At 32.6% G+C, this 26,003-nt stretch overlaps 1 protein-coding gene across 3 annotated transcripts in view; it reads right to left on the bottom strand.

Moving 5' to 3' along the window:
* Window positions 1–26,003, bottom strand: part of LOC111044051 (rho guanine nucleotide exchange factor 7) — a 70,609-nt gene that overhangs the window by 4,743 nt on the left and 39,863 nt on the right. The window contains exons 10-12 of one of the 3 annotated variants that reach the window (XM_039424884.1): window positions 22,097–22,205; window positions 20,821–20,910; window positions 5,026–5,666 (exon numbers count right to left, since the gene is read on the bottom strand). In XM_039424884.1, coding sequence (XP_039280818.1) covers window positions 5,428–5,666; window positions 20,821–20,910; window positions 22,097–22,205 — 438 coding nt within the window. In that variant the 3' untranslated portion in view covers window positions 5,026–5,427. Of the gene's footprint in view, window positions 1–5,025; window positions 5,667–11,575; window positions 13,241–20,820; window positions 20,911–22,096; window positions 22,206–26,003 lie in introns of those variants that run through there. The other 2 variants (XM_039424885.1, XM_039424883.1) reach the window with 2 other exon arrangements.

Here is a 26,003-nt window from a genome sequence, read left to right on the forward strand (position 1 = left end):
TGAAATCGGCCACATAAGTATATGACTGCATAGGCTTTAATGAGAGCTACATTAAATAAATTGGCTTTAATGACTAATATAATAGCTGTGGCTGAAGCATCCTAAATCAATGATTCTGTTCATATTTAGGACACAAAATTGATAACAGATTTGATTTTAATGAATAAAACTAGTATTGAAGATAGTCCGAAAAAGTGTTTCAACGTTCAAAAGCGCTCCACCAAGTTAGTAATTGGATTTGCTATTATCAACAAGACATTATTCTATTTTCATGCCGTTGAAAATGTGATCAAATTGATAGAAAACAAAGAGTGTAATAATGAAGTGAATTAACTCTCACCATTGTTCTATCATCTGAAGTTAGAAATATGAACAGTAGAAGATTCAAGTCTATAGTAACGAAATGGTTGAAGGAGAGATCATTTTACTCGGTTGAAGAAATGTTGAACTGCAATGCCTATCCATAATATTATTGTTCTCAATTGCTTTAACTTTGGTCTGTTTTCAGATTATGTGGCCGAGTGAATTTATGTATATTTTATTTTGTATATGTACTATATGTATAATTACGTTCAATATTGACTTTTGTCCATGCAACCAATGTTTGTTTATGACAATAATAAAGATTTGATTTGATTTGATTGTAACAATATTGTCTTTCTTCATAGCACCCCTCAAATCACACATGCAATAAAAATGATCACATCTATCATTACTTGGAAAACTAAATTACGGGAAAGGAGTCAATGAAGATGGAATAATATATTGCAAAACAATTTGATTTATTTAGATATAGACTATCTATAATTAGAACAGTTAATATTTCAACATTCATTAAAACTCATACTAGCTATAACAGAGTTTAAGGCAAACCATATATGAGAAACAATACGAGCTTATAATTTACAATATTCAAACAAAACAATATTTATAAGCTTATTTTCAACAGTTAAATATATATAAAAATCTTGCATTACAGATGCGGGGGAAATATGACACCAGAGGGACATTTTTCTATGTACTGTCTCAATAGTTGGCATCACTGACTGAGTACTTTCCTGTATTGTTAACCATTTGACAAAGACTGAAAATTTGAAATTTTCAAAAATAATAGAGCAATGTTGACTAGAAGATTTTCTGAATACCGGTTGAGTATGTTACATCCAACAAATTTTTTTCTAAATTCAAATTATGGATATATTTCTTGAAATGTTTCTTTAATATCCTTGTCATTTCACTGTCATCCAATGTCATTCTGATTAGAAGTAATTATAATGTTCAAAAATTCGGTATTGGAAGACTCCTATTAGTAAACTTAATTTACAGTATAAGTTGTTAATAAAAAAAAACTTCTGCGACAATCCTATTGAGGCTGAAAGTCTTTATATCTCATAATATTTAAAGTGTGACAATTATATACAATAAAATTATATAATTTGTCCTTTAATCTATAAATATCAATTTTCACAAAAAATACAGTGGAAAGATAGCTATAATGAACTACATTGGTTCATATTCACCCCGCAACATTAAATTAGTACCTCAATCTCGCGTTGGTAATGCAGATTTAAAAATTACTGTATTTTCAAAATCTAGCTCAGCTAAACATTAGTTAACTATATATTAAATTCATTTAAAAGTTTAACCTTAAAAAATAGTATTTGATAAATCTATATAATTATATTCTGATAGTATTCATAATAAGTTGGCACTATTTTTAGTGAACTAGGCTTTGAATATACATACGCATTATTACATAATATAATAGTAGATAAATAGACATATCTCCAAGAACTCATAAAGTTTTTGATTTTAGGTTATGTTCAACTTGATAGATGTTGAGGATATTTATTAGATATATTGTAGAGTTGTTCTATAATAGAACAAAAACAGATCGTGTTGTCTTTTTCATGAAGATAAGGAAGTTTTACGGACACATAACTCAAGTTTTAATACTTGCAAATGGTACTGACAATGGGCCAGTGGCTTGCAAACTCTACTTCACCGGTCTACAATCAGCTTGAGTTTTGTGTAAATAAAACTAAAATAGAAGATACAACATTTGTATTTTATTTAATAATTGAACCTATTTTGTACTGTAGCTTATAATATTAAGTATAAGCATGTAGGCTATCATTATTGTAGGCCAACTACCATATTTATTTCACAGCTTTGTTATGTTAGGCAACATATCTTTGTTATTTCACATGAGTTAACACTTGGCTGAATGGTTTCAGCTCGACATATATTCAACAAAAATAGGTACTTGAGGACACATATATTGAGTTTGTGGTAGTATTGGTAACATCTTGAACCAAAATTAATAGATAAAAATACAAATCTCAGTACCCTTTTAAATTATTTTATCAAAACATTTTTCGGACATTCATGCCATTTTCAAGACTTGGCATGAATGTCCAAAACATGTTGTAATAAAATAATTTAAAAGGGTACTGAGATTTTTATTTCTATTTATATTACAAGTAGCCCTAACCAGAAAAGAAACAAAATTAATAGATATAATAAGTCTGTCTATGACAGAAGTAAGGTTGAATATGAACTGACCATGATGAGGTAACAGCAGCCATTTAAAAAATAATTATAATTCATTCATTTCATCTATTCACTGACACAATCACAAACTTTATTCACTCGTGGCCTAGACTCAAGATTCGGGTGCTTTCCAATAAATTCTGAGATTCAAATGGTTAACGATTGGTTATTTTGCCAATGTGTGAGACTCCCAAAAGAGACAATGTGCCAGTAACTGCTCGACTGGCTGGACCATCAGAGATTGTGAATACAGAGGGCGGTAAGGCGGTCAGAGTTCCAGCGGTCTCAAGTGAATACAGATTGATTAAAAAAGAATGACTCAATTTTAACTTGAAATATTATTGATCTGAGTGCATTACCACCACCGAAACGGCATTACCAACAACTGGAGAGGTCTATAGTTTTGTAAAATTGCCACTAGATGTCTACACCAGCACTGAAATAGTTTAAAATAAGGCGTCCGCTTAACCAGAGATGACAAAAATAATCTCCTTACAATATTATGAAATATTTCCTCAATTTATGGCTCAATAGAAGACCTCTTTGACCGCTGCCCGATCTCTGTGTGCACACACTCTAAAGCTTCGTTTACACAAATGTTAATAACTTAATCTTTATAGATTCTATTAGATTGAACGGAACTTGACAAACACATAATTATGTTTATCATGTGTATGATAAGTTATGTTCAATATAATAGAATCTATAAAGATTAAGTTATTAACATTTTGTTAATAACTTTGGTGTAAACGCACCTTGAGGCTGGCCACTAATGGTATGATATACATGATACATATGTCGTCATACATGATACACATGTCGTCATCACAGCTTCGAGCAAACATTTTTGAGGTTAGGTTTTCGTACCTCCAATTTTTAGTTGTTAATTTTTTATTCGCTGTTCTATTTGAGGATAATTTCTTCCTTCATTAAGATATATAATTTTCCATTGATTTATTTATTTTTATTGTTTGTTCATTTTATGTTAGAGAAGCCTCTCGCTTATCACAAAATATACATGATGAACATCATGGCCAACTCAAATACAAGGCCCTGGCCTACGATATTGCAACGTCGCAGTGTAGGCCTAGACTGGTGAAAAAGATCAGCTGGTATTTTTTTAAATCGTTTTCACCAATAATGTATTACATTCTAGGCCTACACTGCGACGTTGCAATATCGTAGGACAGGGCCTTGTATTAGAGGTGTACATGCATATCCTACCGTTAATGGTATATAAGTTGTCCGCTGAACAGAGGACCTGTTGACCGCTCTCTGTGTGTACACACTCCAAGGGCCAAGCAACATGAGGCGTTATTTCAGACAAGTTGGCATGTCAGGAAGCTTCCCGATTTACTGATTGGGTTGGCGTACGGGAATCAGCTGATACTCAGCCAACCAGAGAGCTTCCTGACCTGCCGCCGACTTGTCTTAAAAATGCCTTATGTGGCTTGCCTAAAAGATCCAATTCGTTAGCGACGATTGTAGCCATTAATAGAGCGCGGCTAGAGTCGTACAGTCGTCTACGAAGGAGGTAGTGCTACATTTTGTAGACGTAATTACGCCAACGTAAAGCTACAATCAGCTGGCGAGTATACAACCTGAGGTCTATTCACTACCACCTAAATTTACAAAGCCATAGCGCTAGGTTCCTAAGTTGTGACGTCATTAGTAGTGGATGAAATTATCCAATCAGAAAGCTGCAAATCTAGAGTTTCAATTCAGCTTTCTGATTGGATGATTTCATCCACTACTGATGACGTCACAACCTAGGCTTTGTAAATCTAGGTGTTAGTGGTCTATTGTATGAGAAAATACGAACGAACTAATGATACTAATAGCCAGCTGGTTATTAGAGGAGGAAATTACTAGAATATCAGCTTGTATTTTCTCATTCAACAAGCCCCTTCCATTAAGGCTATGCAAAGGCTGAAAATAAACTTTCTACTCGTGATATTTTTCCAAGTATTTCGATTTGTATACCATCAAGCTATCAAAATAAAAAAAAATTCCCAGGAAAACATTTTTTCCGATCATTACTTTTTGAGATATGAGCGACTGAAGTTTTAATTTTTGGGACAGAACATTTCAAATTCGGTACGATATAAATCCATGAGATTTAGAGGATTGATTCTTCATGGTATTGTTGATCTAGTAAAACAAAAATTTTCTGAAAATATCAATTTTCAAGATAGTTATTCAATTTACCAAAAAATAACTCAACTAAAAGTTATTTCTGGTTATTTTTAGTAAATTGAATAACTATCTTAAAAATCGATATTTTCAGAAAATTTTTGTTTTACTAGATCAACAATACCACGAAGAATCCATCCTCCAAATCTCATGGATTTATATCGTACCAAATTTGAAATGTTCTGTCCCAAAAATTTAAACTTTAGGCACTCTTATCTCAAAAAGTAATGATCGAAAAAAAATGTTTTCCTGAGAAAACCTTTTCATTTTGATAGCTTGATGATATACAAACCGAATAACTTTGAAAAATATCACCAGTATAAATTTTATTTTTAGTCTTTGCACAACCTTAATCTTGATCCTGTAAGAGAAAGGCTCAACTCACACTTACGCGACTCAGGTTGAAAAGAGACTCAATTCTAGTCGAGAGCATGTGTTTTCAAATGGTGACGTCGCGGAGACTAGAATCGACTGGTCTGAGTGTCACTGTTTTGAAATACATGCTCTCGACTAGAGTTGAATCTCTTCTCGACCTGAGTCGTGTAAGTGTGAGTTGTGCCAGAAGGATACTTTGATATCCTAAACGCCAACTACATCAGCTTTAGACGTCATCACGCCAACATAGGACTACATCAGCTGACAAGTATTCAACAATTCATCAATCTTGATTCTTGATCCAGTCTACTGAAAGTGCGCCTTGGTGAGAGTGCGCAGCACAAAATGGCCGCAACACCAGGTCGACGCACGTCTAGACTTGCGACAGCGATCGCATGCGGCCACTGTACTCGCGAACAGCTGATTGCCGCTGATGACGTCATCGTCGGCCGACGCAATGCGGTGGAGAGGGGTGGAGGGCGAGGAGTGGGAGTGGGGGGAGTTAGATGATGCTGATGACGTCACAGCCAGACGGCTCAGGTCGACTGCAACCAAGCAAAGCAGACCCAAATGCAACCAGTCATGCCAACCCAACGCAACGCATTCATAGCAATAGTGGACATCAGAAAATAGAAGTACAGTATTTGATAAATTGGAAGAGTTGGCCCAATATCTAGAATAATGTATTCTAGGTACCTTGAGTTAGCCTATAGAGAGATTCACGTTATAAGGTCAGTGGAAGTGATGGGAAGGGGGACGATGACAAACTGGGCGGTAATGCAACGACAAACTGGGCTGGAAAACACACCCAGTTTGTCGTCGGCCCACTTTGTCGTCAACCCAGTTTGACGCGATCCCATGGGAAGGTAGTGTTGTCAATTTCCCTTTTCCACACCCTTCTATAGTAGATAGCTATAGTGAGGTCCACGTTATAATGGTGGGGTTTGATTAGCAATGGTATTGCTATCCTTGTCTACCATTCAACAAAGCGGATAGTGCTATCTCTCTGTCTTGCTTTGCTCTGTTGCCAGATCGGCTTTTAACAATGTAGAATTAATAATTGAGGCGGTATACGGGAAAAGAGCACATAGAGCTATATGCCCATTTCCGGAGATTGCTTCATTAGATCAGCCATCTTGTTCTGCATATAACCTGATACAGACACAACTGTTTATAAACAGCTGTGTCTGTTTAAGAAGGGCACATACAACCAATTTTTCAAACATATTTATTGTAATAAATATTATAAATATGATCATGTATCATTCTTAATCAACATGAGACCAATTAGAATTTCGATTTGGTACTAACAGAATGTTAAATTCAATTATAAATTACATTGATCTATTCAAACCAAACACTTAAATGCGATTTTCTCAAAACACAATAATTTTGCTCTATGTGCCCTTTTTCCGTATACCGCCTCAATTATTTAACAAACTATTTCATCTTAATTACATATTACAACTTACTTAATTACATAATAAAAGGTTTATTTGGGAGCTTCGTTAAAATAATAATTATATATTAATTAGCATTTGAATAAATGCATTCTCTATTTAATCCCATCTGTAATTAGTTTTTCATTCTCGTTTAAAATATCCATTATATTTATAATGGATAAATTATGATGATCAATTACATGATCAATGATCGATCATGATCGATTACATGATCAATTCATTATTCAATTCAATTCAATTCAATTCTGAAAATACGTTATACAATTAGATAATTTCTTGCTTAATAAAATATGATGGATATTTTAAACGAGAATGAAAAACTAATTACAGATGGGATTAAATAGAGAATGCATTTATTCAAATGCTAATTAATATATAATTATTATTTTAACGAAGCTCCCAAATAAACCTTTTATTTGCAGCATTTATTTGGGAGGTTCGTTAAAATAATAATTATAGAAAAACTAATATTACATTAATAGATCTGTATCAGCTACCGTCAAGAAGGCATTGACAAGACAGTGAGGATCGGCAACGTTGTTCTCCTATCTTTCTCCACTGCCATTATAACGTGGACTTTACTATAGATTGGGATACACTACAGTAGAAAGGGATCCAAGCTATCCTGGTGAAACTGATATTATAGTGGACACGTTATTATAATCTGACACGTTATACTGGCAGTGGGCAAAGATAGCTACCATTAATTCATTGGAAAGAGAATATCTTTGGTATCACTTGCAACTCTTTGCCTTCTATAGAGGATAGATGATACGGGTACCGGTATATCAGATGTAATATTAACTGTTCATTCTTGTTTAAAATAATCAATTATATTTTATTCGCCAGGAAAATATATATTTTAATGATTAAATAATAAATTTCCAGACTTCAGAGTGAATATTTGATAATTACTTATATATCTGGATTGTTAAAAAACGATCTGGCAACAATGTGAAACTAGAAAAGGATTGCGCTATCTACTTTGTCAAATGATAGACAAGGTTAGCAACATCAATGTCAATCAGATACTGCCATTATAACGTGGATCTCACTAAAATAATAGTGATTAAAATTTGTTTTTCATCTTTCTTGTCTTGTATTATTGAAATGTGTGATCTTTTTGTAAATAAATTTGAATTTAAATTCTTGTTGGTCCGTGTTGTGAAAGATTGATAATTCATCAATAAATATAGATCCCATATCTTTTAATGATTCAAGTAGGCCTATACATTTTCATGATAATTCTTGTAGTTCAATTATCATATATTTCTACATAGCAAACAAACAATTTGGCAACTGTGCTGAGCTGGATACAACAATAAATTTTCAGAATTCAGATTGATTATTATCGTAGTTACATAGCCTACAATAATTCCTAGCAATTTTGCAACGGTAGGCCTACTGGAGTAGGAAAAGGATAGATCTATCTGCGTTGTCTAATAACAGACAAAGATAGCAAACCAATGCTGACTTTATAATCAGATGCTGACTTTATAACCTGAATCTCACTATATCTATTAATGATAGTTGATAGATGAAATCAGACAATAACCACAAGATTGATAGGTTGAAATAAGATGGAAATTAATAAAGAAAATAATCTCATTATAGAGTACGTGAGACTATAGTGAAGAGCACGCTATAATGACAGAGGAGAATGATAAGGGAACAGCGTTGTCGATTCTCAGCCTTCTACATAGAAGATAGTTGATACCAGTAAATTTATCAACTGTTAATACTTGTTTAAAATAATCTATTCGTCAAGAAGAGAAATTTCTTAATGATTGAATAATAAACTTCCATAATTTAGATTGAATATATTATCAATTAATTGTTGAAAAACGATCTGGCGATATGCGGAGCTAGAAAAGGATAGTGCTATCTGCTTTGTCAAATGATAGACAAAGATAGCAACTGCAATGTCTATCAAATACTGCTATTATAACGTTTACTTCACTATAGTATAAAGTATTATACGATATAATGAAAGATATAGATGAAATCAGAAGTGAGATTGTTAGATTGGATGAGATGATAGAATAAAGGAGACTATAACCACATTACCAAGTATAGTTTACACATTACCATTTAGTTTCTGATAGAATGAGAGAATGAAATATCATTCAATATGTTTCGTAATAGTCTACATTAGACCATCGAAGAGTCGCCAGAGAGGAGTCGCAACCATTTAAGGCAGTGTGTAAAGCTAGTTCAGACACTAGTGAGCAGTGTTGCCAAAAAGCGGGTAATTATCCAAAAAGCGGGTAATGCTCTGGTTGATGGCAAATGGAGGGTAAAAACCGGGTAATTGGAAATGAAAATATCAATTTGTTTTTTATTGTTACCTTTATAATCTTCCACAAGAAAATTATTTTTCATTATTTGTTTTCAAGTATTAGAATTAAAAATTCCTAGTTTAGTCATTAGTTTTGAAGAGGAAATTGGACTTTTTGAAGTGAAACCTCATTCTTTTTTGAAACTTTTATTTGTGAAAATTTGGGAAAAGACAGTTTCGGGGTACGCCTGTTGTCTTCTCCCAATCATATTATATTGTAATTATGATTTGTGATTGTCAATGAAATAAATAAATGAAATAAAAATAAATATTTTCTAATGTTTTTTGACAGGTGGAGTGGAAAGTAAGTAGGGAATTCTTGATTGAATAGGGAATTTTTAGTTTGTTGAGGGTAATTTTGACAAAACGCGGGTAATTTTTTGCTCTGGCGGGGGTAATTGGGAAATGTTGGACTGGTAACACTGCTAGTGAGACACCAGGTTGGTGGCCAGGCTGGTGACCTGAGTGAGACACCAGCCAGATACAAAATCTGGTGGTCGGCTAGCAGAACCTGATGTCCTAGTGTGATGAGCGCAATAAGAACTATGCACCAATGAACAGAGACTCGTTCAGACACTTGGCGACCCACTGGTGGCCTAATGTGATACTAGCCTGTGAGTAACCATATTCTCAAATTAGGCGAGGGTTGATAAGTTGTAAGATTACAAGTATCTGATAGAATGAGAGAGCATTAAAGATGATGAAATATTAATAGGAAATAATAGCCTACCAAATTTTATGAATTAGGTTCAAAGTAGTATGGAAGAATGAAAGAAGACATAAACAAAATTTTATAATACAAGACAACAATTGCATTACTAAGCACATAAAAGAATAGTAGGTAGTGTTTAAAAGAGTGACAGGATACGAGATTGGTGAGAAGATATGATAGAATATAAGTAGGAGAAAGTAGCCAAATTATCAAGAAAGGTACTCTTACCTATTTGATAATTTGATAGAATGATAAGAGGTTCTATTAGTATCTAGAAATATAATGATACAACATTAAAGATGAAATTAATTATAGAATGAAAGAATATAAATATGACACAATAACATTATCAAATAGGTTGAAAAAAGGCTAGTACCTATTTGATAATTTGATAGAACGATAAGAAGTTCTAGATGATAGAGGAAGGAAAGACTGGAAGGTGCCTTACCATTATTTATTTAAAAAATTAAATAACTTGTTTTGGTTGCTACAAAATTGACAGCATTTAGAGATAGAATAGAAAATAATAACTGCTTGTTTCAAAATACTGTAGTGTTCTGAGTTTTGCTAGAAAGATACAGAATATAGATAGTATAGATAATCATATAAGTAATCAATTTTATATGCACACACGCAAAAAAAATATGTTATTGGTATCTCTCCTTTCGATGAACAGACTAGAGAGTTTAGTTCTGAAATTAACCCTAAACTTAACTTTCAAGGTCCATTCCAATAGAGTTTAAAAGCAGGATTAAACTCCTAGGGACATATGCACCAACTACCGTACGTTTTATGATAATCTACGATAACATGAACAGTTTAAAACCTTAGTAATATTAGTCTAGGTAAAACCATCGATAAGTGAAAAACATCGAACAGTAAACATCGATGTATCGATACCCATCCCTAATTAGTATATGATATTTGATGATACGAAATTAGATATGTAAAATAGAAAAGAGAAATAAAAAGCAAATACATAATTGAATGCATGGTCGCATTTGATATAACGTGTTTCATTCCGGGTTTAAACCAAGAGCTGATCTATCTCTGTTTAAACCACGATGGTGCTTATGGGTCCCAAACGTCTTGCATTTGGCAAATGCATAATCTAGCTCTTCTTGAAGATTTTTTTCATAATAGCTAAGACAGAAAGAGGTTTCAAAACAGCTGAAGATCAAAACCACCCCATGCTAGGATGCCATATAAGTATTGAACATACAAGACGTATTGCTTAAATATCCAACCATCCTTAACTACATCTGCGTTCCTCAGTAGTTAACCATGTTCTTTATTGAGAGCCTTCTCTTAAGCCTTCTCACTGACTTGCCTTTGTCTGAGTATGAATTTTATCAATAACCACAGATTTATTAGAACAATATTAATGCAATAATCGTTGATGGAGGATTCATTGTAACATAATATTACTATGAAATGATGAATTGTAAACAAAAGTGAGAAAGAAAATCACCTAATACATAATAATATACAGGAAATATAATACACATTTCTTGTATCGTATTATTGAAAATGTAAAGTGTGTTTTCATACAATAGATTTGAATTTAATTTTGATTGGATTCTATGATAATAGTATTATCTTAGAGAAACAATAGCGTAAGTAGATATCCCATGGTATAGGGCGTTTATGTCGCAACTGTTACTGTAATCTCAAGTCGATTACTAACGATTATTGTAGATTTTTACTGTTTTAGCGGGGTGAGAGTGTATGAACGGCACAATATGAGAGACTACCAGCGTCAGACACCTTTTTGGAAAATAAATATGTGGACTATTGGCTTGAGATAACAGTAAAAGTTGCGACATAAACGCCCTATACCATGGGATATCTACTTACGCTATTGTTTCTCTATGGTATTATCAACCAAAAATAATTAAATATAATATTTAATGATGGTAAAAATCATTGAAAACAAATACCAGTACACATTAGAACCATTTATTAGAATATATAAATTTTGTAAAATATAGAATATTTAAATTCAACAATTAGTTGATAACTAAGATTAAGCAATCAATCAATATAATGGTAAGCATTGTTTGATGGTGCGCACAACCGTAGAGAGATTACAAATTTATTCAAAATATGGTGGATGAATACAATAACTATTACATATTCTTCTAACCAATAATATATTGACTACAGTCTATGAACACAATAATTGAAACAGATCATCTGAAATAGAACTAGAACTAGAGATGAATTATTGATCCACAAAGATTCAAGATAAGAGAGAAATAAAAAGCAAAGCAATAATTGAATAATTTTTAGAAAATGCATAAGGCAGATTGTGTAACTAATATTAAGAAAAATTCAAAAACTAAAGAAATACTCCAAAGAAATAATAAACATTGTTACAATTATATGTGAAGTATACAAACTTAATTCAAACGGTAAAATAATACATAAAATAGAAACGTATGATAATTATGAAAATAAGTAGATAATTTAATACTAAATGAATATATAGCGTCTGGTCTAAATTAAAATGGAAACTTATTTTCAGAGACGTGATTTTGATTACTAATTTCACCCATTTTGCTTATATTCATTTAAGAAGACTACTGATTTTTTTATAATTTTAAAATGATTAGTTTTCCATCAATCTCACCGTGTGAAGATATCGTTCACTTCTTACTATATATATTCAAGGCACAAACATTGACAAAAATGAAATTATTATGATTTGGTAAAATACAATACAGAGTACAAAACTCATCTAAAAACGAACCTTCACCCTCATTATAAAAATAACTACAACCTGTGTTAGAATAGTTTTTCAGTCATGATATGTTTAAACAAAGTTTAGTACTCAACTTCTAAACTCTAATATTTGATTTTGTATCAAGAAGATATATTCATTGTACAATGTTGTCACATACTTGAAACAGAATTTGATTAGTCTACTAAAAGTTATTTTTATTGATCAATAGGAGTTTGTAATCACAGATTGTTGAGTAGGGCAACACTGTACTTCCCCTTTTATGGCTAACATTCAAATTCTCCCGCTTTTACCAGCAATTTCTGTTCATATAATCTGTGAGCATTTAATATGCTTAATCTAAGAAAAATTAAAATAGGAAGGTAATACAAGTTGTGTAACTAATGAATCCTGTTTTCTATATCTAAGAAAAATTAAAATAGGAAGGTAATACAAGTTTTGTAACTAATTAATCCTTTTTTCTAGATTGTAGACCTTTAAAGTATGTTCTGTGATGCTAAAATATATCTACAAAATGTAGTTTGTCTACAATAGCAGTTAGCTGGTAAACACTCTTAGTCCCAACAGCTGGTTAACTTTGAACCGTGATTAATTTCACTAGAACCAATCAGAGAAGGCGTTTTTGAAAAGACTGTTCTCTGATTGGTTCTCGTGGAATTAATCACGGTTAAAATTCAACCGGCTGTTGTGCAACCGGCACTTAGCCGATGTATTAGTTGTACAAAATAGATATAAAATACAAGTTTTTAACTAATATATTTTTAGAAAAATATTGACTATATATAAATGTAGTTTTTCCGGATTGTTTCAGTCGGAAAACCAGGAAGGAATGCGTTGCTTGATGGCTTGAGGACCGGCAGCCACTGTTAAAACCAATTATTTATGTAACAAACAATAAAAGCTAGCAGAATAACTTAAATACTATACAATGAATAGGCCACAACATAGTAGTGTACCCGATGAAAATTATAGGAATATGATAAAAGAATGAATAGTAAACTGTGAAAATATGAGAAATCAAAATTGATTTAATGAATAAGGATTATGAAAAAAATGTAAGCCAAAAACTCTTAGTTTCCCGAACTCAGATGGATTTGTGGGCTATTTTTCCCTCCAAGCATCTCTTGTTTTTTTCAAATAACTAAAATACTATACAATGAATAGGCCACAACATGTAGTGTACACGATGAAAATTATGAGAATATGAAAAAAGTATGAATATTAAACTGTGAAAATATGAGAAATGAAAATTGATTTAATCAATAAGGATTATGAAAAATTTGTAAGCCACAAACTCTTGTTTTCCCGAATTCAGATGAATTTGTGGGCTATTTTTCCCTCCAAGCATCGCTTGTTTTTTTCAAATTTGACTTCTCTCCACCCAGTACTTTATCTAGCAATCAAATCCAAGCATTAAGTCAAAGTATCGTCAAAAAGACGCAATATATCACCACCTTTAATTTCCGCCCACACATTTTGAAAAGAAACTTATTTTTTGTTTACAAAATACAAAAGTTGGATGAAAAAGACTAAGAAATTGTCAAAAACCACAGATTTTATTGATAGATAGAAAGACCGGTTTCGGTTATTACACCATTGTCAATCTCTGATAAACTGAGTTTAGAGTTCTCTGAGTTATCTCTGAGTTTTAAGGTTCGAACCCACTAGAACGTATCATACCATGACCGTGCCCGTACCGACACATGCAAAAAAATATTCTTTGCATCATTTCATATGTAATACACCCATTAGACCGTTCCGTCACCGGCCAAGCACGGAGCGTGCCATGCACGTCCAGGTCAACATTTGTCGGCCAGTATATTTTGTCTGTGACGGAACGCTCCTTGCATGGCACGTGACGCCTGCAAACCCCGTTGTAACCGCGTATGCACCGCGTTGGTAACCAGTTCACCGCTACATTCTCTTGCTAACTGACGCGTTCCCAACAACTTCTGACCGGGCATCATACGGGTATCATACGCGTACCATACCCGTACCATACGCGTAATGTACTGGCATAGAACGCTGTTGATCCGTTGTAGTGGGCATAGTTGTTATTTTACGTGCCTGGCATGGTCTGACACGGTCCGTGTCTGGTACGTTCTAGTGGGTTCGAACCTTTAGAGTTTATCAGAGATTGACAATGGTGAAATAACCGAAACCGGTCTTTCTAAGTATCAATAAATCTGTGGTTTTTGACAATTTCTTAGTCTTTTTCATTCAATATGATTAATTACCACAATATCAACTTCTCAACTACACAAAAAGTGGAAATACAAATGAATCTGCATACATTAAAGGCCACTGATAAGTATGATTTGGCGCAAACCGCATGTAAATTGACACAATCTTAAGGCCTCATTAATACGGCCTCATAAGTTTTAAAAACGTCTGCTAGGTAATAATTACAAATATTATAACGATTGGGCGATACTGTATCGCTAAAAGCGTCATTGGATTAATTGAAGCTTACAATTTTTAATAAACTTCAAGTAACTGAATCCTCAATCATAATTAGAAACTTTCTGATGTAGGATAGATAGTCATTTACAATGTACGATATATTACAAAAAACATAATTTTTTTGAAAGCATGCATTTTTGTATTGGTGGTGATGATGTGGTGTATATAAAATTAATATAATTATTAAACCACTAACACCATTTTTTCTATTCGCTTAAGAATTTAAATTAATAAACATTTACTTAGAATGATAAAGACAATATACCCCACTGTCCCGACCGTGAGCTTTAACTTACCCAACTTCCAACTCCTATTTAATCATTTAGATTAAATAAAAAGACTAACAAATTGTCAAAAACCACAGATTTCATAGATAGTTAGCAAGATAGTTCTGAGATCAGAGATTGACAATGGTGTAACAACCGAAACCGGTCTTTCTAACTATCAATAAAATCTGTGGTTTATGACAATTTCTTAGTCTTTTTATTTAATACGAATAATTACCACAATATCAACTTCTCAACTACACAAAAGTAGCCTAATCATTTAGAAATTTTTGCATCATTGATCACCTCATCACCCCCTCCACAATTCACAAACTAATGCTATTTTTTCTTCTTGAATTTTCTTAAAAGTAAAGAGGCTCCATCCTACAGCAAGACTCACTTTCAACTATCAGGATTGGCTGATTGGGAAGCATTAACATTAATTACGGAAAGGTAATTAGATAAATCTATCTATTTGAGGGAGTTCCTCAGATATGCCAGTTCTCAAATTGTCTAGTGTAAAAAATTAGATGAACATAACCTGAAAGGTTCTGTTGAATTCGGAAAGGTAGCTAGATAAATCTATCTATTTGAGGGAGTTCCTCAGATATGCCAGTTCTCAAATTGTCTGTATTGTGTATAAAACTAGATGAACGTAACCTAAAATTCTGTAGAATTCGGAAAGGTGGTTGGATAAATCCAAGGTATCTAGAATACCTATCTATAGCATTAATATTAATTACGAAAATATAATTAGATAAATCTATCTATGTGAGGGAGTTCCTCAGATATGCCAGTTCTCGAATTGTCTAGTGTAAAAAATTAGATGAACATAACCTGAAAGGTTCTGTTGAATTCGGAAAGGTAGCTAGATAAATCTATCTATTTGAGGGAGTTCCTCAGATATGCCAGTTCTCAATTGTCTTGTGTATAAGATTAGATGAACATAACCTAAAGGTTTATTTATTTATTTATTCATTCATAAATGGAGACAACGGGGGTCACCCCAAATCTGTCTCCTTTACATATTTGAACAATACAATATTGAGATTAAAAAAAGGAAAAAATAGTTATAATAGTATTGATAATAAGAAAAATATTAATAGGAAAATTAATGTATAAGAAAAAGAAGAAAATGACAAAAAAATACAATGAGTACAAAAACTTGTAATATTGTAAACTTGTAAACAGGTTCTGTTGGATTATGTAAAATGAAAGGTTAGGGAGGCAAGGTTTTGGCTTTTCAATGACAATATGTTAATATTTTTCGAAATGTTTTGATAATTTTAGATAATGAACAGAAATACGTTTTAATACTGGAGTGATCCATGGTCTAGTGCTTGCGTAGCAGCATAGATATCCCGGGTTCAATCCCTCTCATTACCAAAAATTTTTTAACCTGATCACTCCCCTGTTATTGGATGGGCATGTTAAACTGTCGGTACCGGCTGAAATATGACAGTCGTAAGGCCCACTGACGGCTTAAATTATATATTCAGGCGGTGGGTTCTTCCCGCAAGGGATTCCCCACCAACAAAAGCCATACGAATTTACTTTCTTTCATTTTAAATACTTGCACATTTGAAACACCAGACAATATGAATGACACCCCTTTTGATCAATCTAATTACCGTGAACTATGGGAAATGCTGACAGTTTGAAGTGAATCTCACTGTAAGAGTATGACATTCTTCAACCGACCGTTCTATCAACCAGAAACCATGAATACAACCACAACTTCCATTTTTGGAATTCTTAGAATACTGCACATGCAGAAAACAGTCTCAGGTCAGGATGCATGAACTTCAATCTTGTTGATCTTTGATCACAAGTTCATCTAAGATTACAAGTTAATCCAAGATCAACGCTTGATTAAAGTTCAATCTTGTTGATCTTTGATCACAAGTTCATCTAAGATTACAAGTTAATCCAAGATCAACGCTTGATTAAAGTTCAATCTTGTTGATCTTTGATCACAAGTTCATCTAAGATTACAAGTTAATCCAAGATCACCGCTTGATTGAAGTTCAATCTTGTTGATCTTTGATGACTAGTTAATCCAAGATCACCGCTTGATTGAAGTTCAATCTTGTTGATCTTTGATCACAAGTTCATCTAAGATTACAAGTTAATCCAAGATCACCCCTTGATTGAAGTTTGTGCAACTGGCCACGTGTCACCAATGAACAAAGCAGTGCTTAATCTAAATGCATCTGCTCATCTAAATGCAAGTGTATACAGAGTGTCTGAAAGTAAACTACCAAAATGTAACAATGAGTGCATAAATTGTAATTATTATTCATTTATTCACGAAAATACACAATTAAACTAATGATTGAGAGTGAAATAACAAGGTATCTATTGTCTATGAATAAATAAATAAATAAATAAATAAATAAATAAATAAATAAATAATAAATAAATAAATAAATAAATAAATAAATAAATAAATAAATAAATAAATAAATAAATAAATAAATAAATAAATAAATAATGTTCCACCAAACCTGCTTCTCTCCCGAGTTTTGATGGTTTATATGAAACAGTTGAAGAAATGCTATAATAGCAGATGTCTAATGTAATATTTGATTTCCTATCGTAGAATCACACAAGAAACCATATAACAGAAGAAAATATGAAATGTATTTATATTTATCGACTTAATATGAGATTTGAAAAATGCACAGTCATGAAATTAATTAAAACTTGATTTTGAGATAGAATGAAATATACCAGAAAAGATTTTTTATTTTGTTGTTTTGATATAACAAATTTATCTGAATAGATAACTTGATCCAACCATTACTTAATCTTCAACTATTGAATGCATTTCATGTTCATAAAATAAATTCAAAGTTTGTCATTGAAAATTGAATTTCAGTTGGAAACAGATAAAGAAGGAAAAAGGCTAGAGAGTAAGAGTAATATGGCATTACTTGATAGATACTGGTTTATTAATCAAATGAACTGTTCAACTGTTTTAAATTTGCAAAACTTCCTCTCATAAAACGGCTTCTCATTTTAATAAAGACCCATTAGTCTCCAAAGTTTGGCATTGTACTTTTCAGACAATCTGTAATCCTAGAGTTAGTGACAAAGTGATTAACATTGTAACAGACAAGTATTTACATGTGGACAAGCATCTAAAACTATATTTTCTAGGGTAATCACTATCGCTTCTAACCAACTATTTCTAGAGTTCTTTTTTTAACATTTAGGTATATGTGCTGAATTCTTAATTTAGTTTATCATAACAATAATTCATTCAACATATTGTATGTTTCATGACAATAAACGATGATTTGATTAGATTTATTAAATGAAAATTCATTACAGCACTACATAGTCATCAGTTATTTACGGTTTGATCCAAGTATCTCAATATACCGCACAGAGGTCACAGAGAGAGGCAAGATATGTTTTGCTGAATTCGATAACATTACAAATGAAGGGTGTAATAGCCCTAAAATTTAGATTAATCTAAAAAATAGTTAAAAACTTAGAAAACCAGAAGTGGGGTAATTGAAGAAAAGCTTTTCATCCATGATGATGAACAAATAAAATCATTTATTAAAAATAAAAATAATTTTCAGATAAAAAAAATGCTCTAATTAATGACAGCATTCCTGCAATTGCATACCTATCCCTATTTACGCTTTGATGATACTGAGGTTATTTTTATTTTTTCTTGATACATTGAGAAAACATACATGTATTATAATGATAAAAAAATTTGTTACAAAGTCTCATCTTGTAATATCATATAATCTTGTGAATTTAACTGTTATACTTATTTTTCATGAAAATTCGCTCCTATGGAAAGGACGTAGTGAAAATGAGCCACTACATAATAGGTATCATGTAAGATAATATCAATTGAGGAATTTGATAGTATTACACCCGTTAATCCTCCAATAGAGAGCCAAATTGTAGCTTTTTCAATTATAAGAATATAATAATACGTTTCGAGGAGAATATTATTTAAGAAAAACGTCTCAGTTGTGCAAAATGACAATATTGGTACTCTGATTATCCCAAAACAATAGTAATAATACAGATCCAGATAACATTCAATTAAACGAAATTTGTACAATGTTTTTGATGAGAACTTAAAACTAAAATGATATTGCATTCATCATGAAATTTTCCATGAGTTGTGACAAAACACCATGAGTGTAAAAGGCAAGTCAATGAAAAGCTCTATTATTTTGGATAACCACCAAAACTGATTTCAAAATAGTTTATCCTTTACAATCCTATGGTACCTAATAACATCTAGAAGTATTGGTACGCTACATAATGCAATCAAATTTGTAAGATTTGTTATACTCGTTTATATAAGTGGTCTGATATTGTGATATATGCTATTACCTGAATGAATAATACGCCAAAAACCTTACCAAATGAAATTTGTAATTAATTTTCCACATACATAATTCGAGTAGAGAGGCAATAGAGAACAAGGCTTCCAAATAATAAACAAAAATGTTGTTATCTATACTTGGAGCTCTAACACCATAACGATAATCACTCACAGTTAACCAATCAAAACATTCTTTAAAAAAACAAATTATTCGATTAGAATTTCAGGAAGGATTATTATATCCACTCGTGTATTGTGATTCTTTCTTACTCGTGTATTATGTTGGGAATGGGTTTTTTACCTGTTGTCTCCATTAATAAATAAATAAATAATCCACTGTACATCCTTTTGATAATCAACTTTGTATGACTAATGGATAGTTACAAAACATTCTTTTGATAATCAACTTTGTATAAACAATGGATAGAGGATGAATGGTCAATTAATTAAACTACTGAATCTCTGGAACCAATTTCAGTTTGGGGAAAAAAACTCCTGTATGGATACAATAGAGATGTGGAAAAAACCAAACGCTACCATCAATCCTGTCTAAGAAACTTCAAACCTAGCTTGAAATTACTTCAAGCTTGATAACACTGTAGCAACCAAAACAAGTCCCTCGCTGTTGCAATAAAAACCGATGTGACAACTTCCAGTCTTCATGATCGAAAAGGAGAGTGCTTAGGAAAAATATACAGCAGAAAATAATTTATCATAGAAAATAAATGAAGTTGAGAAATTAGTTTGATGAGGATAGATTTGATTTCGGAGAAGTATGTAATTCGATAAAGAATGTTTAAATAAATAAACTTGAAATAGCTGATAAGGTTAATTAAATAATAGATAAGGCATAAACATACTCCTATAGTGAGAGGTCCATGTTATAATGACAGTATTTGATCAACTTTGGTTTTAGTATCCTTGTCAATTATTCGACGAAGCTGGTGGTACTATCCTTTTCTAGGTCCACAACGATGCCAATTATGTTTTTGACAGTGTAAAAATATAATTAATTAATGCAGAGAATCGGCATCGCTATTATTCTATCTTCATCCACTGTCATTATAACGTGGACCTCACTATATATGCTTATTGTATGATTGAATTAACTAGGGAAAACTAGGATTTCTGATACATGGCTCCAAAACCACCCAATGATACTAGTGCTATGAAACCACTGATATTAAGCTTTGTAACGGAATGGTATTGAATTTTCTCATTTCAATAATCAATAGGCCTACCCTTTAACCATACACCAACACCATACCAACCAAATTGATGCATTCAATCAACAATTTAATAGACTTTTTTTTTAAATGGATTATTTAATTTTGATTGATAAAAGACTCACCAGAATTAATGGTGTAACGCGATTTAGCACTCATACAGTATCCCTCGATCACACGCAAAATTTGGGCATCTTCTTCAAAACCTCTATCGCCTGAAAACCAGTAGAAACTGAATCAATCTCAAAATTAACGGGATAGTTTACAAAATAAGGGAATACACTAGATACGAACAGAATAAATCCTGTATTGTCTAGTAGCAATAAGCGGCTCTCCTGGAGTCTGCAGATCTTTGATATCACTTCTCACTAATAAAAAGTTTGCATTTACTGCAAAAAGGAGAGAGCGATTATATCTCTTTACATAAAAGTCAATCAATTATATGTACTTGTACTTTTATTAATGTCTCTATAGTGCAATCTATATGTAAAAGCGAAATGACACTCACTCACTGACTGACTGACTGACTCACTCACTCACTCACTCACTCGCAGAACTAAAAATCTACCAAAAACGTTCAAATTTGGTAGGTATGTTCAGTTGGCCCTTTAGAGGCGCACCAAGAACGGATTTGGAAAAAATTCCAAAGATACGCCCAAAATCTGCGTTTTTTGCGCTTTCTCAGCTTTATCGAGAGCAAATGAACAGAAAATGTTCAAATTTACTACAGAAGATCAGCTGGGGTGTGATGTTGTGTTAGAAGGAATTTGAAATAACGCCAAACATACGCCCAAAATTAGCGGGTTTTTCGCGTTTTCTCAGTTCTTTCATCAAGTAATAGAAAATTCTCCACGCCATTCCTATCTCTAATTTTAAAGGCTAGACTGGAGTACAATAATTCTCATAATATCCTAACAAATTTTTCCACCCTGCACTAAATAATTGAAATTAATCGGTTATTCAATCGAGCGAGGAAGTACTTTGAATTTCTGATGGAATGAAGCATGCTCAAATGAAAAATGCAGGCCAGCGAAGCGAGCCCGCTGATCTAATTTTTGGACGATCCAGTCGGGGTCCAGGGGGCGGAGCCCCCTTTCTAGACGGATATGGCGAGCGAAGCGAGCCTGACGGCTAGTATTACTATAGATTACTATGAAATATTTTTTAAAATCGGTTCATTATTTTAGGTATATTTTAGTTTTGGGCATCATCCTGTGGTGTATTTTCATAAAAGTATAATGATTGAATAAATTAATAGAAGAATTTTGATTTATGTTAACGGCAGTCAATAGTCTACTTGTTTATTATTTTGAAGGTATATTTCAACTATTAATGATTCTACTATACTATACTATACTATACTATACTATACTATATCTATAATGGTTCTAGTATATCTACCTGGTTTCTTGGACAGTCGTTTGGACTTTTCGTCACGGGTGGGACGCAAGGGGGGAGAGGGTCGCAGACAGGACACACTCCACGGCCGGCCGCCATTACTGTTCACAATCTAACAACAAAAACAAATCAATTATTCATATCGAACAAAATCAATTAAAACAAGTGGTTAATCACCACCACAAGTGGTGGTACTAATCACCACTAAATTGGAGTTATTCCTCAAGGGATTCCTACTGAACTAATCGACAGTATGAAATCTCTTGTAAGTTTATGGACTTATTCTAAAAAGTAACAAATGTTATAGAAATTGAAAGAAATATTGAATTGAATTTATTCTCATTCAATAGAAGAGAAAGGACAAACGTATACGGACACAGATGAATCCTAAAAAATTACACGAGCAGAATGAAATCAAAATTAAGGCTGTTCGATACACTTTTTTATTATTTAGATTCGATAATCTTTTTCAATATAATTGTTAAGATCATTATAAGAGTGAGAAAAAGAGGCAACTGAAATTTCTAAGTAGTCTAATAAACGAGTTATGGGTCGTTGAAGTGCTAACTCTGTTTTCTCTCCAGATCATAAACGGTTTCGACTATATTATTAGAACTTCTCTTAAAAATTCAAAAAATGTATCTTTCCAAACTAAAACATTCTATTACCCATATCGTTCATAAATAAAAAAGTAACATTTTTTTGTAAATTCGATAACTTGTTTATTTTGGCATAAATCGCGAAAACCCACATATTAGAACAAGGCCAATGATATACTGAATGTATTAAAAAAAAACTCCAATGGAAAATTCGAAACCGTTTATGATCTGGAAAGAAAACGGAGTTCAACACTTCAACAACCCATAACTCGCTTATTAGACCACTTAGAAATTTCAGTTGCCACTTTTTCTCACTCTTATAATGATCTTAACAATTATATTGAAAAATAATATCCAATTTAAATAAAAATAAAAAGGTGTACCGAACAGCCCTAGGAAAGGTTTATCTTTAAAATACTGTAAAATAACAAAACCAAATTTAGATCGTAGAAATGAAAAATCAATTCATTTAGGCTAAATTATGAGAAGCTTCTACATTTTCATTACAAACTCTTAATTTGACAAAAATGAGAACATTAATATAATAGTAAGTGAGATCTTTTGAAGACATATTAGAATCATTTTTATCTTATTATTACTTAATTTAATTATATTGGTGTGTGCAATGATGATAAATAGAGATCTACTCAGTTAGATTTTTTAATTCGAACTAATAGGTGTTTCATTGAAAATTCACGATGAATAGTTTTGTATTTTGATAATCTGTGTTTTGGTCTTTAGTGACATTCTGTGAAATTTTATTCACTCTTTTCTTGGACTATGAGCTTAGCATACTACGGTTTTCAATAGCTCATCGAAAAACTCAAGAACAGATTCAATTAGTAGGAAATAATTATTGCAAACCAACCAGTATTTAGTGTTGAAGCAAGACAAATAAACTCACCAATAACACTCAATATTATATTTTGTTACAAAAGTAATAACACCAAGACAGTCAAGTACGATAAGGAGAGGTTTGGAGCTACCGAAGGAGATGCTCAGGGTAGAGTCACATGGAGGCTTTTTGTTGGGGCTGCCAAAGCCCCTGTTGAATTCTTATGGTCGAGGTATTTACAATTGATTTTCTTCTTCCTTCCAATTTGCAATTCTCAAAACCTTCAACAATTTCCATTACCATTTGAAGTTAATAGCAATTTTCAAATTCATCATTTTCATATTTCGGATCCTAAAATTTGTCAAAATGAGCCGACTTTGTGTATCTCCTTGCCTTGCAAAAACTCTGCTAATTAACGCACCCAAATCATTCACTGACAACAAAATTGGTTACGGAATGAATTGAAAGTCATCGAGGTAATAAAATAGAGTCTTCTGATTGGATGAGGAGGTAGTGAAATGGAGGCTACTTATTGGATGAGGAGGTAGTGAAATGGAGGCTTCTGATTGGATGAGGAGGTAGTGAAATGGAGGCTTCTGATTGGATGAAGAGGTAGTGAAATGGAGACTTCTGATTGGATGAGGAGGTAGTGAAATGGAGGCTTCTGATTGGATGAGAGGAGAGCAGCAACGTCACAGCATCAGCAGCCAACACTCAAAACACACGCAAAACAACATTAAATCACAAAAAGCGGGGCTAGAATAGATTGGGTGAATTATCAAGTTATCTGTCCATGAGCGTGTTAAGATGGGAACTCTAGCTTAAAATGTACAGTATTAAGGATTTGTCAATCTAGTCATAAGGTTTCAATTTTGTTAAGATTAGGATTTCGTACGACTTGGGGAGTCCCTAACGGAAGGTCCACCTCACCTGAGTATATATTCTAATCCGTCAATGGGCCTCACGACTGTTATATATCAGCTAGGACCGACATTTTATTTGTAAAGTGAAAAATACAGTTATCTGTTAATGAGCATTTGAAACTGGGAACTCTAGCTCAAATTATATTGAGGAATATAATTTTATCAACAATGAGGATATTCTGTCAGAGCTTTTAGAGTATGTAAGATAATTTACATCAGCTGTGCTTTGAGATTAGATTTTTTTCCGAAATTCTTCAAAATTATATTTTTACTTTCCTTGCCCTATTACCATAGGTAAGGAAAGTATTGCTTTCCGAAAAAATTTAAGGTACCCCAATTTCCAAATTTCTATACGTTTCAAGGTCCCCTGAGTCCAAAAAAGTGGTTTTTGGGTATTGGTCTGTGTGTGTTTTGTGTGTGTGTGTGTGTGTGTGTGTGTGTGTGTGTGTGTGTGTGTGTGTGTGTGTGTATATGAGTGTATTTGCGTCTGTGTACACGATATCTTATCTCCCAATTAACGGAATGACTTGAAATTTGGAACGTACGGTCCTTACAATATAAGGATCCGACACGAACAATTTCGATCAAATGCAATTCAAGATGGCGGCTGAAATGGCGAAAATGTTGTCAAAAACAGGGTTTTTCGCGATTTTCTCGAAAACGGCTCCAACGATTTTGATCAAATTCATACTTTTAAAAGTCATTGATAAGCTCTATCAACTGCCACAAGTCTCATATCTGTAAAAATTTCAGGAGCACCGCCCCATCTATGCAAATTTTGATTTTAGATTCTCAATTATCAGGCTTCAGATACAATTTAAACAAAAAAAATTAAGTGGAAAAGATTGAGCATAAAACTCTCTACAATTAATGTTCAGTGACATTTTCACCTAAAATTGGAACTAAGCTCGAAATTCGAGAAAATGTGATTATTCAATTGCAAATTATTGTTGATTCTATTAAATCATTCAATATAAAGAGAAAGCAGACTTAGTGTGTCTCCAGCGTTATTGTCCTGTCACCAGCTGGCAGATCTTCGAATAGTAGACTTGAGATTACGGGTACACCAGCGTCAGGTGATAAATTTTCATAACGGCAAGGAAAGTTGTGTGAGTGCGCCACACCAGATTTTTTCGGAAATTCTTCAAAATTATACTATTTGAGTTATAATAATGTGAAATGTTTCTTCTATGTTTAGTTTTGAAGCATCTTAATTTGAAGATCTACTTTGTAAAAATAATTGGACTAAAATTTTGAAGAGTTGAAAAACTACAAGACTTAACCTATTTCGGACTATGTGTTATCTAAGTCTGGGAGAGGAGAATAGCACAAGGTTACCTTAATTTTCCCCTCCCTATCATTTTGATAATGTACTTATTGTATAAATTAATAAGGAATAAATTTTTGTTGACAAACTTGAATCTTTATTGAGACTGAAAACCTTCTATACTTGCGGAAACAAAGTCTCCTTGTATAAGATGTGCTCATGAAGAATAATTTTGTGATTTTTCAGGCTTGAAACTTTACGAAATAATCCAACATTTCCAAATTTT

The sequence above is a fragment of the Nilaparvata lugens genome, chromosome 3, assembly GCF_014356525.2.
Source record: "Nilaparvata lugens isolate BPH chromosome 3, ASM1435652v1, whole genome shotgun sequence".
In the NCBI taxonomy this organism is placed as follows: Eukaryota; Metazoa; Arthropoda; class Insecta; order Hemiptera; family Delphacidae; genus Nilaparvata; species Nilaparvata lugens.